The sequence below is a fragment of the Barbus barbus genome, assembly GCF_936440315.1.
Source record: "Barbus barbus genome assembly, chromosome: 4".
NCBI lineage: Eukaryota > Metazoa > Chordata > Actinopteri > Cypriniformes > Cyprinidae > Barbus > Barbus barbus.
Window position 1 is genome coordinate 10,232,932 of NC_136732.1, and position 12,922 is coordinate 10,245,853.

At 37.1% G+C, this 12,922-nt stretch overlaps 1 protein-coding gene across 4 annotated transcripts; it reads left to right on the top strand.

Annotated features, from left to right (window-relative positions):
- The first annotated feature begins 441 nt into the window (after positions 1-441).
- On the top strand, positions 442-12,447 carry LOC306867660 (platelet endothelial cell adhesion molecule-like). 4 transcript variants are annotated; one of them, XM_079413456.1, is made up of 15 exons: positions 442-599; positions 691-714; positions 2,404-2,697; positions 3,741-4,019; positions 4,185-4,445; positions 4,858-5,127; positions 5,845-6,129; positions 7,380-7,655; positions 8,592-8,730; positions 8,828-8,907; positions 10,255-10,308; positions 10,385-10,450; positions 10,729-10,800; positions 11,583-11,653; positions 12,210-12,446. In XM_079413456.1, exons 1-14 carry the CDS (start codon positions 545-547, stop codon positions 11,624-11,626), a joined length of 2,199 nt encoding a protein of 732 aa, XP_079269582.1. In that variant the 5' UTR covers positions 442-544; the 3' UTR covers positions 11,627-11,653; positions 12,210-12,446. The 4 variants fall into 4 exon arrangements, with proteins under 4 accessions (XP_079269582.1, XP_079269580.1, XP_079269583.1 ...); XM_079413454.1 differs by having other exon boundaries at positions 496-599; positions 11,583-11,605; positions 12,210-12,447; XM_079413457.1 differs by having other exon boundaries at positions 496-599; positions 12,213-12,446.
- The last annotated feature ends 475 nt before the right edge of the window (positions 12,448-12,922 follow it).

Below are 12,922 nucleotides of genomic sequence, written 5' to 3' on the forward strand. Positions count from 1 at the left end.
ATATAACTAATTAACAGAACTGGGTCATGAACTAAAACAGGAAGAACCAAATAAGGTCAAAACAGAACTGAAAGGAAACTAAACCGAAACTGACATGTTACAGTTGGCCCCCTTCCTGATTTTTTTTTTTTTGGGGGGGGGGGAAACCCCCTTCATTCAAAAACTGCATGTTGTGTTTACTTGTGTTATCTGTAATATTTCAATTTGTTTGATGATCTGAAACATTTAAGTGTGACAAACATGCAAAAAAATGAAAAATCAGGGAGGGGCCAACACTTTTTCACACCACTGTATATGGCTGTGATGTCTTCAGAACAGCACTAAAACATAAGGCCTTTGAGACCCACCATAAACAGAAAATCACTCCAAAGTTCTGGACGAACGATGCACTCAAACACACATCCTGAGGAAGTAACATGTTTCCTGATCCACGTTAAACAAAGAAAGGCGGTTCCATGTGTTAAGTGCAACCATTCTGCCCTTCCCTTCATCCTCCAGCGCCCGCGAGTGCGTCCTTCACATTCATGAACACTCACCTGTGAGGATGAGCTTGTGTCTTCTCTGGCTCGGCCTGCTCCGCATCAGCCTGAGCGCACTGTGTAAGGACACCTCTCACTGATGTTTGACACCATCTCGTCTTCTTTTGATTCATTTGTCTCATCTCTTTCTCCTTTTTGCACTCATCTGCAGGGCTAGCGGCCGACATACATGCAGGTAAGTCCTCGATTCAGTTTCCAGGTTCTGTTTGTACTTTGTATTTTTGCATGGGAGAAAAACCACTTTGGTCACGACAGTTTCGGGTCACCAGCTTCTGTCGGGTTATTTTTACCTCCGACTAAACTGACCGCTTGATTTATATAGTTGGGAAAAGGTAGCAGTGAAATATTATGACAGTTCTGTGCTTTTCTGAGACTTTTTGGATGTGTTATTAGTCAGAGAAGATCTGTGATTCACTTGGATGCTTTGATCCTTCAAAGATACTTTGTCACATACTGTTTGTACAGGAAGTTTGCACTTCGTGCAATAGCAAGATGTGTAGTCTGCATCTAATTGGAGGCTTAAACATGATCAGTGATGCAGTTTCCAACCGTCAAACACTACGCTTTTCTAATCAACCCACACGCATTGATTTTGGGTTCAGATTGTCCTTGTTTATCCAGATTTAATGGTGTTTACTGAAGTGGCGTGTGGCGCTGTGGACTCCGCTTGTGTTTGTTGGCCGGGTTGAGAGTTTTAGGGCAGAAATCACAGGCTCTGCACTCCTGAGGGAGTAATGTTTGGTGTTTGTTTATGTGATTTCCTTCCTTCCTCTTCTTTCTGTTCAGAACGACGTTGCTTTCCACATTTTTGGCCTCCTTTAAGACTTCAGGAAAAGAACTGTGTGTTCTGCTCAAAGTAAACACACAGAGATCATCACTCTTTAGAAGTGGCATCTGACAGGGGTTTTTTTTTTTTTTTGTGAACTGAAGCAAGCAAACGTTTCTTTGAGAACAATGTACTGGCTCTGTCTGAAGCCTCTTTTTAACCAACTTCAGCATCGCATGACCGATAAGGCAATCCCAGAATGCACCAAGTGTGCTTAATTGAATTGAATGTGAAATTGGACTTGCAGATTGTATAATATTTATAAAATAAAAGGCCACTTAAGTGTACTTTCATGACAGTTTCTTTTTTAAAAGTGCACTTTGTACAAAAAAAAGTTCATTTAAACCATTGTTTTAATAATCTTTTGCTGTGCTTTAAAGAAATACACTTGTTTTGATGTATTGACTAACATACGAAAGCATTTGTGTAATTACAAATATATTTAAATTCATGACATACAAGTTTCAGTAGAAATTCTATTAAAGTATATTTTACTGATGTAAGTGATTTTATATATATATATATATATATATATATATATATATATAATATATTCAGAGCCAAGATGTGTTTTTGAAATTGCAATTAATTTGTATAATCTTTTCAAACAGAAAGGTTTAAAAGCTTTTTCTGATTATATTTAAGAAGAAAACTATTGTGTAGCACCACAGATGATTAATCTTCTGATTAAATCTGTAAAATAATTTTACAATAACATATAAAAGATATGAAATAATTGTTTATTAATAAAGCATCTCTCAAAAACACAATGTTGCTTCACAAATATTTATGTAATTATTTGAATTATGTTACAAATTATTTAATTAGGTTGTTTATATATTATACATATAGTATGTCTACGTATGTAAATTATTTAATTCATATAAATGCTTTATACAGTAATTTCTTATATATAAAATTCAGGTAAGTAAACAATGCATTTAGTCTCTTCTGACTTTTTTTCTTAATATGGCCCAAATGACCAAGCTGTGTTTTCTTTTATGTGTGTGTTTGTTATTTCTGGGTGTTTCTGAGCAGCAGTGACCATTGATCAGGTGACGCTGACAGTGCTTCCTGCTAATAATGTGGAGAGTGGCACTGACGTGATCTTACGTTGTGAGGCCAGTGTCAGTCAGAGCCTCCCCCAGCCGCTGACATACTCCTTCAGACTCCTGCAGGATGATCAGGTGATGTACTCCAAAAATATCAGCTACTCAGTGATGGAGCGCAAATTATCTTCTGCCAGGGTGTCCAACTCTGGTCGCTACCAGTGCAGTGTCCACATCTACAACAAGCACAAAATGAGCAACAGCCTGTCCTTAAACGTCAAAGGTTAGTAACATACAGTAAATGACCCCTTGCTACGCCCCGTCTTAAAGGGTTATTTCACCCAAAAATGAAAATTTGCTGTTCTTTACTCACCATCAGGCCATCTAAAATGTAGGTGACTTTTTACTTCAGAAGAATAGTGAGGATTTTTAGCTGGAGCTGTGGTGATTCATAAAATTCAAGCCAGTGGCCATCACTTTGAGTCCAAACAAAATGAATACCCATGGCTCCTGATGATATATTGAGGTCTTATGAAGTAAAATGATCGGTCTGTGCAAGGGTTTTTATGGTTTATCATGGTTTAAAGGTCATTTGATTAAGACAAGTTTATTCACTTCATATGCTTTGGCTGCTTTAATAATGTAATTGCGTATACATTACATTATTGCATGATTATGTAAACAAACTGGTCATTTGGTTTTTTGAACCAGTTCATTGAAACAAACTGTCTGTAAGATTCCCCCATTGCCTGAGACTGTGGATTACAGGTAGGCTAGTAATTTTGTAAATAATGTTCAGTTTCTTGCACAGACTGATCGTTTCGCTTCATAAGACCTCAATATGTTGTCAGGAGCAATGAGTATTAACAAAGACAATAGAAATAGTTTTGAATGGGGAAAAATGCAACATGTCAAATGCTATTTGAGCAAAAGAAACAACATTAATGATACAGTTGGTATCAGATTTCTATGATGATTTCAAATTTAATCGTAAGCTTAGTGAACGGTTTGGGAGAATTTGATGTTTCCCCATTCAAAGTGATAGGATCCCTTGGATGCCCGAGAGGCGTTTCAAAGATGGCCGTCGAGTGACATGACTTGACTTTGGTATTAATTAGGTCTTGTCTCTATACACTTTTTTTATTCTCAAAGTAGCCGTTGACGAAGGACCACGTTTCTTACTGGCATTACTGAACAATTCTACTTTAGCAACTGTTGTCATCCACTATATTTTCAAGCTTTTGCTCTTTAGATGTCAGCAGTGGTTTTCATTGTTGCTAAATTGCCTATGTGTCTGATTATATTCAGTGGTTTAAACCCATGCAGGTCTTCAGATCCCTATGCTGAAGGTGAAGTCTGACATCGTGTCTGAGGGGGACGACATTACTGCCACATGCAGTGCACCAGAGGAGAAGGGCACTCTGATCTTCTACTTCTGGAATGATCAGGATGTCAAGAGAGTCCATAGTACCAGCAACTCTGTGACGACCACTCTGACCACGCAGAAGCTCACAGAAATCTACCTGCAATGTAACTATATGGTTATGATGCACCCTAATGCTGGCGTCTCCAACAAAAGCAACATGGTGAAAGTTATTGTACGAGGTAACAGCATATTTATTACTTGAAACCTGCTACTAACATTTAAAGAACACCATTTGCGTTCACTTTGGGCAAAAAAAAAAAAAATAATAAGTTTGTATATACTGTATATGCTCAGCTAATGATATTTTGCATTAAAAGTGAGATCAATCTCTTTTGTTTTTACAGATCTTGATGCAATCACCCCACAAATAAGCATCTCACCCAAAGGGAATTTTGTTGAGGGTGACAGGGTGCAGATCACATGTAGGGTGCACTATCCCTCAGATCTTGAGTTGTACCTCACTAAAGGCAACACCGTTCTTCATGAATCTCATACAACCTTCACAAAGAGCCTTGTAGTAAGAGCTGAGGATTCAGGGGACTATGTGTGTAAAGCAGAGAAAGGCAGCGTGCAAAAGAAGGCAGTCTATCCTCTACATGTTACAGGTAGCCACCAAGATTTTATAAGATAAATGTGCATCAGATTTCCACACAATTCAAATGTTCGTCATTCACACATCACCAACCATATACATTTTTTTTTTTACACAACATTTTGAAAATGAGTTCAGTCAATGCTTTTTGTCATTATTGATGCATTAAAAGAAGTTTTCCATTTTATTTTTATTAAATTGTTACAGTTGTAATTCATTTTTATTTCAGTTATTCTATTGTAATAAAATAAGTTTATATATATATATATATATATATATATATATATATATATATATACTGTGTATATATATATTTCAAGTAACAAAAGTTTGTATGGCTTTAATTTTAGTTTTAGCTAACTATAATAACCCTGGACTGCATAATAATAAAATATATTTTTTCTGACTCCATCTTCACTTTTCAGAACTGTTCTCGAAGCCGATTTTGAAAATGAGCCCAGACCAGATTTTTGAAGGAGAACGCTTCACTCTGACATGCAGCAGTAATGTAATCTCCTCAGTGAAGATCGGAAAAGCAGACATAAAGTATGTTTTGCTGAAAGATGGTCGACGCATTTCAGCAGTTGCAAAATACGAAGACACTGCAAGACCCACCACCAGTGGGCAATACTACTGTATGGCAATGGCTAAAGAAATTAACAAGACCAGCTTACCACTCATTGTAAAAGCTAAAGGTAATGAGTTTCTTGGGAAGTCGTGGCCTAATGGTTAGAGAGTCGGACTCGTAATCCAAAGGTTGTGGGTTCGAGTCTCGGGCCGGCAGGGATTGTAGGGAGTGAATGTCCAGCGCTCTCTCCACCCTCAATACCACGACTGAGGTGCCCTTGAGCAAGGCACCAAAACCCCAACTGCTCCCCGGGCGCCGCAGCATAAATGGCTGCCCACTGCTCCGGGTGTGTGTTCACGGTGTGTGTGTGCACGTTGGATGGGTTAAATGCAGAGCACGAATTCCAAGTATGGGTCAGCATACTTGGCCGTATGTCACTTCACTCACTCGATAAACTAGCAATATAGTCACTCCCAAGTGTGCCTGTATACTACACCTTTAAAAATAACGGTTCCATAAGGGGATTTTTTGTGGTGATGCAATACAATAATCATGTTGGGTTCCCCAAAGATTTTTTCAGTGAACAGTTCTTCTTCTTTCTTAATGTGAAGAACATTTGAATAAACTAAAGAGCCTTTTTCCACTTTAAAAAACCTGGAATGGAAAGATTGCATGGATGTTAAAGGTTCTTCATGGAATCACATCTGCCTATAAAGAAGCTTTATTTTTAAGAATGTAGAGTTGACAGCATGCACAATGCTGCAAATACATTTATTTCAATTGGTATGGTTTCTTATGTGCATGCTTTTATACATGTTTCTCATATTCCTCCCCTCTTTTCCAGTGCCTGTTTCTGCCCCAGTCCTTCGTGCTGTTAGTAAGGTGATTGTTGGTAAGCCATTCAGGGTTTCATGTGAGTCTGAAAATGGAACGCTTCCAATAACCTACACCTTACTGAAGACCCGCGATCCAGTGGATAACAGGACAGTGGTTGAGGCAGCCGACAGGGCGATCTTTAACATAACCTCCATCAGTTTTCCAGAAGAGATCTACACCTTCACATGTCAGGCTCATAACCGTGGGTCATCATTCAGTAGGAACAGTGAGCCCCTTAGAGTACATGCCATAGGTAAGAGGACCACATCCTGATACTTCACACTGAAACATTTGTGTTGCTGCTATTTTTGAATAATTTGGAAGTGCATGTTGCCATTTTTAGATGCTGATATATGCTTTAATCACTGATGGACCTTTGTGTCCGGTACCATTTTTGACGACTGAAACTCGTGTGACATGAATTGTATTCCTCTTCCGCACACCAAAGCCTGCTATATGAAATAATCACTGTTGTTTAGCTAAAGGTTCACTTTCAGAGAACAATTTTTGAAGCCATTCAAAGTGTGTCGTGATAAATTTTTGCAACAGACAATAATATGGAATAACATGCAAAGTTACATTTTTGCAAAACTCCAAAAACGTACTTGTACATACAATTCCATGCAGTTTCCAGCTGAAATGAAAACTAGTAACAGTAAAACACTAACTTGTATTCCTTTTCACACAAATTATAATTACAGGTACAGATTATTGATTAATAAAGACTTTTTCATGCAGTTCCTAGCACAAAACTATGTTATGACCTGAAAACACTTTTACCACTGTGCATGATTTGTAAACTAACACATAACCAGCTCCATATGCATGGCTTTTCTGACATTGTAAACTTGTCCAGTGAAACACAAGTCATGTTGAAAGTGCTGAATGCTTTATAAAAGCATGTTTTACAGTGTTTTGTTCACAGTTTTGCATCCTTCTAACGTCACCAATTATTTGTGGTAAAATAAATGCAATGCACTGCCTCTCAAGCTTTATTTATGTGATGCTCTTTTGTTTTATAATAGAGGAAATGATATTCACATTTTATCGACAGTACTTGTTTTGACCAATTTTAACAAGTCTCTTTTGGAGAACCATCAAAAATGATGAAATAATCAATATCAGTGAAACAAACAGTACATAAAACATGAATGTATGTGAAATCCGACTATTGTTAAAATACAAGCTTGTTAAGTTTTTAAATGGTTAGTTCACATACAAATACATCACCTTTATATAACTGAAGTTGTTATTCAATGATAATGTAACTCAGCCAAACCTCTGAAATCTCATTCCTGATAAATATGGCATGAAACTGACTCCAAACACCATTGGTTCTCACAAGAGTTGCATTGAAACACTTGTCTGAATATGTCAAATGGTGAATAGTATGTTGCAACAGAGCTGATGATTTTCACTGAAAGGTGACTTTAGAAGACTTATGGGCTTGTATTATTATACTCACATAAATAACAACAGAATTTCAATTTTTCTGTCTATCAGTACCCGTTTCCAGGCCAGTCCTGGAGTCAAAGGAATTTACAGTCACAGAGGGGTCAGATCTCACCCTCATCTGCCGTGTACAACGGGGCTCTTACCCCATCAACTTCACCTGGTATCATAACAGAGTTATGCTCCTTTCCTCCATCCAAGAGGTCAGATCCTTAGAAGGAAGACATATCATCAAAGCCATCGAACGAGACCAGAGAGGCGACTACTACTGTGAGGCGTCCAATTACGCCTCTGAAACCAAAAAGAGTTATCCAATCAGAATCGGCAGTACGTTTTTAAATACAAACACCAGCTTACTATTTGATCACTCTTTGATCAGTCATAGAGCTTCTTTGTTTAGATATAGATTTTTTTTAACTGCAATGCATACTCTATTCAAGTACAGTTAGTTGACCTGATAGGCTATATAACAGTAGATAAGTTTCCATCCAAAGGTTTGAATTAAACTTATGCGCAAAACTGGTATATCACCTAAAGCATTTGCGAATAAAGCACCGTTTCCATCCAACGAGTCAAAGAGAAAAAAATCGTCACTTCTTGGTAAACTGGCACTAAATATCCCTAAGAAAACTAGCCACTTAATATAATAATTTTCATATAAATGACTTGCGAATCAGAGCGATTAGACGTAACACAATTAATGCGGTCATTGCTTTCGGAAGTGGATGCCTGCTGTTTGGGAACACAGTCGTGTAAGACTGTAATTATACAGAAATACTTTGATGACAGACTTTCCTCAGGCATTTCAGAACGACCATAATAACATACAGATGCTGTGAATGAGATCAGTCCGCAGCTAGTCAAGTTATCCCATCTCATATCGCAAAGTCACATGACTTTTTCGATGCGCATGGAGGAATTTGCATGTGTTTACATTTTAGTTTATGCACATTTGTTCTTATCGGATAAAAAGTTTATCCTACTCAAATGTGCACATATGTTTTTATGTGCATTTTGAGAATTTATGCGCATCTTGGCATTTCCATCCAGCATTTTTTAATGCGATATTCCAAAATGTGCATAAAAATAAGTGAATGGAAACATACTAGTGGAAACACTAATAGTATCCCTTGCGACAATGCTGAGAATGTAATGTTTGTACTTGTACAGAGTATGTTTCTGGCCTAACAATAAAAATGTCTACAGAAGATGTTTTTGAAGATTTTCTAGTGTCCTTTCTGCTAATTTTTCTGTGTTTTATAGTCAGTTTAGCGCTGTGGAAGAAAGCTCTTATTGGAGGATTCTGTATCTTGCTTTTGGTGGCTATTGTCATAGTCCTGGCAGTCTTTTTTAAGAAAATGTCCCATCCACGCAGAAAAAAGCAAGCAACTGAGTTATCAGTGTAAGATGCCTCTTCGTTTCTGTTTAAAAATCTGCATAATTTGTTACGTCTTATATCGTGTTTCTTCCATTCTGTTTGAAAATGCTTTCTTTCTCAGAAAACCTTCGAGGCCCAAATCAGGTGACCCAATGAGAATAAGCCTTACTCTCGAAATTGAAGACAACACCGTTCTCAATGGTAACAAATGTCCTCATCCTTGTCATATGAATATTAATACAGTGCATTTGGCTATTGTTTAAGCTGTTCTGTGTTCAGTAAATCCTAAAAAAAAAAAAAAAAGCTACTTTGATCTTTAATTAGACTAATGTAAGTCTGGTCCATTTAGATTAAAGTTTCAATACAAATTGGGTATAGTGATGATTTCCATACAAAATCATATTTGATGTGTAACTAATATTTGTGCATGCAGTAATGCAAGTATAATTATTTGAGCTGTATAATTGTTTAATCATCATTTCTTTAGTAGGACTACTTTTTCTAGGTGAATGACAAATGTAATTCCTGTTACATGCAAAGAGTGCTATGCAGAGGTGTGTTTCCCAAAAGCACCTATGGTCGCAAATTCTGTCATTACCAATAGAGTTCAATGGAACTTGCGGCCATAGTTAGCTAATGATGCTTTTGGGAAACGCACCCCCAATTCATATATCTTATAATATCTAGTGCTGTCAAAATTAGTTTGTTAATGTAGGTGATACATTTTTACAGTTTAACGGCATTACTGGCTGTTATCTAAAGAGCACAGGTAGCTAAATATGACATTTATTATAATGGGTTTATGTGAAGATTTTATTAAGTTCACTTAAATTTGAAGCTGTTATTTTTTTTAAAGTCAAATACTGTAAATGTTAAAATTGATAGCTCTCAATTATACTGTAATGTTGAATGGCTATAGTCAATGGTTAACTATTGGGGGGGGGGGAGGGTTCATAGAGACATCAGTAGCAGTATTGGTGTCACTGATACTCACCTTCAGTCATAAAAAAGATGCCACAAATAAATATTAAAAATATACTGTCTTTGTGTTGTTACTACATTAATTTGAAGATTGCATGTGAAATTATTGCAATATAAAAGTATTTTCATGTTAGGTGGGATTTATTGTGGTTAATCATGATTAATTTCAGAAACAAAATGTGCCATTAATTAGTTACTTTTTTTCATCGATTGACAGCACTAATAATATCCCTTTCTGGGATGTTTGTGTGTTGGGATGTTATTGCAGTGGTGTCTAATCCTGCTCACGGAAGGCCACTGTCCTGCAGAGTTTAGCTCCAGTCATAATTAACCAAATCTGAACCAGCTAATCAAGGTCTTTAGGATTGCTAGAACGTCCAGTGAGTATATTTTGTGCAGGCTAGAGCTGAATTGTATAGGACATTGAATTGGACACCTCAGGGTTTTGGAAATGCCTGAATGGTATTCCGAATATTGAATCATATTGAAAATATGATTTTCTCTGGCTCTAAATGTTGAACTCCTATCTTGTTTGTTGTTGATATCTTGTTTGTTTCTGCCTTACAGGAACTCCTTGTGTGATGGGCAGGAATGTTTGGAGTGAAAATGTATCTGGCTCAGGTACAGATTTTAAACAAGATTATGCCAGTGAGATGTGAGTTCATCACATGACACCCTCTGCTTGATATTTTACTAGATTCTGACGATCATACTGATGAAGACTCTGAGCTGGTTCAGCCACAGGAAGTGGATCCCAGCAGAGGTGAGTTGCAAGAATTTCAAAAATCTTCAACAGTCAACGAATCCCTCAGATGGCATCATTATAAAAAAATCTGTCAGTTATAGCTGGATATCGAATATTTGTTCTATTGAATCATCACTATTGGTTCTGTGTGAAATTCTGTGTGTCAGAACCACCATAAATTTTGTTTACATATTCTAAATTAGTGTTTAAAATTATTTAATGAAATATTTTAAGAAAGAATGCTGATGGTTAGAGTTTTAATAATGCTGATCTGTACAAAATGTGTCTATATTTAGAAGTTCCTGTGACAAAAAGCACAGAGCCTGAATACAGTGTCCAGTACACAGAGGTCCAGGTGTCCACACCAGGTGAGCTCAGATCTTTGAATCACGCATGACAACCCTCCCCTCCGACCATAACAGGCAGTAAAAATAGGTGCATTGTTACATTGTGTCATTGTTAATGAACTTGTGGTGTTTTCATTATGCGTGAGACGCCAGGTGCACTGTAAAAAAAAAAGTTGAGCCAACTTAAAATTTTAAGGCAACCAGCTTCAGCAGATTTTTGACTTTTCTCAAAGTTTATACAACAAAAAGTTGAGAATCTCCTACAAAAATAAGTTGAGAGAACTCAAAAATCTGCTGAAGCTGGTTGCCTTAAAATTTTAAGTTGGCTCAACATTTTTTTTTTTTACGGTGTGGCTATTTCCTGCTCTGGTGGGAAAGAGTTTCCTGTTTTCACAATCGTGGAACCTCATATTCATCTGGCCAGCCAACAGAAACTCGGCTATTGTTTCCTCAGCACAAATAAACACTCCACAGTCCCTTTTCCCTTGTTGGTTAATATGAAGACCTCTTGCTAATCATTGCGGTATGCATGTGAAACAATGCTGAAACGTAGCAGAGGTCACGTTGAAATGGGTTTTGGCATGCCCACATATTGCCAAACAATAGCTGCATCTGGAGGGAAACAGATTACTTACACAGGCACATTAGCATGGCACTAACACGATAAGCCTTAGGCGGGCACCGCACTCCTCTTCCTTGGGAGTTGATTGTAGTTGGTTCAGGAAGTTGGGCTGAAGTTATTAAATATTCATCCATTTTCCACTGCGGCTCTTTTGTGACGGTGGTTCATTTGTTTTTTGTAGGAGTTTTGGAACATGCTGAGGGCGTAAGTGACGCACAATGTTGACACACAGACACACAAGTCCACATGTAGGTATGTACAAATAGTTTTGTGATAGGGAGGCCCTCTTGTGGAAGAAATAGGTGCCACAGAAGAAATCTCTATTACGCTGTATCTGATTTGATCAGTCTTATGAAGCCTGTCAGGAAAATTTCAAGTCATATAAAATCCAAAGAGGAAAAGTTCTCATTATCATCACTGTATTACAGTAAACAAAAATACTGCTTTAAAATTAGCTTTTAACTAGAATCAGCATAATTAAGAGCAGTACAACAAAAAAATGCCATGATAAAGAAATACTTTATATTTGTTTCATATAGTAGTGATGAAAATGAGATTCAGAATTTTTTTTTCTCATTAAAAGGTATTATTATTTTAATTCTCATTATAAGGTTTATCATAAGGGGGAACATGCTTAATTATCATAAGCATAAATCAATATTTTCCTACAAAAAAAAGAAAGAAAAAAAGCTGCATATATTGTCCACAGTTATATTGCCGTATTAGTTTGGGCAGCCAGGTAATAAAAAAAATGCTTAGAACACGACTCTGCAAGCTAGTTTGTGAAGTTTGTTTGTGTCTTTCTCAGCAGGCAGCTCTGGAATATGCACAACTCAACAACAGCGAACAAGAACCTGCATAGAGTCTCAATACTTACACTTAATTTATTCAGTTTCTCCACCACCAGAAGCTGATTTTCATTCATGATGTGTTGACATTTTACTTTGTTGATATTATTAACATTACTTTGTGGCTTAGGTTGTTTTTTAAGTGAGTAAAATTGTGTTGTGATGTTTATATATGAGAGATTAAAATCTGTCAAATCAAGCCTTTGGATGGTTTTCTTTGTTTTTCCACTTTCGTGTTTTTTTTTTTTTTTTTTTTTGAGAACTATGAAGAACAGGAAAGACATTTTTGCTTCAAGAACACGAGGGAGCGTCTGAACCACTGGAAAGAGGAAGTCTAAAGTGCAGCCACTCAAAAGTGTCCTTTTAAACACTGAGGACCAAAAGCCACTGAAAACTTTTTAAATAGTGATTGAAAATGACTTGGCCCCTGGGAAAAGTTGTTGTAACTGGATTGCAAGAATATGTAGTTGCAAGAATTTTAGTAGCCCCTCACTGCAGAACACAAGATCCAGGGGGTGTGGTTGGATCCACATCTAGGGGGTTGAGATTGGTAGGTTTAGGCATATGTAAGGTGGGAAGAGTTGGATCTGGATCCAGCTACGCCCCCTGGATCTTGTGTTCTGCAGTGAGGACCTTCTCAAAAATGTCACTCAGGTTTTCATTCTCACCATTG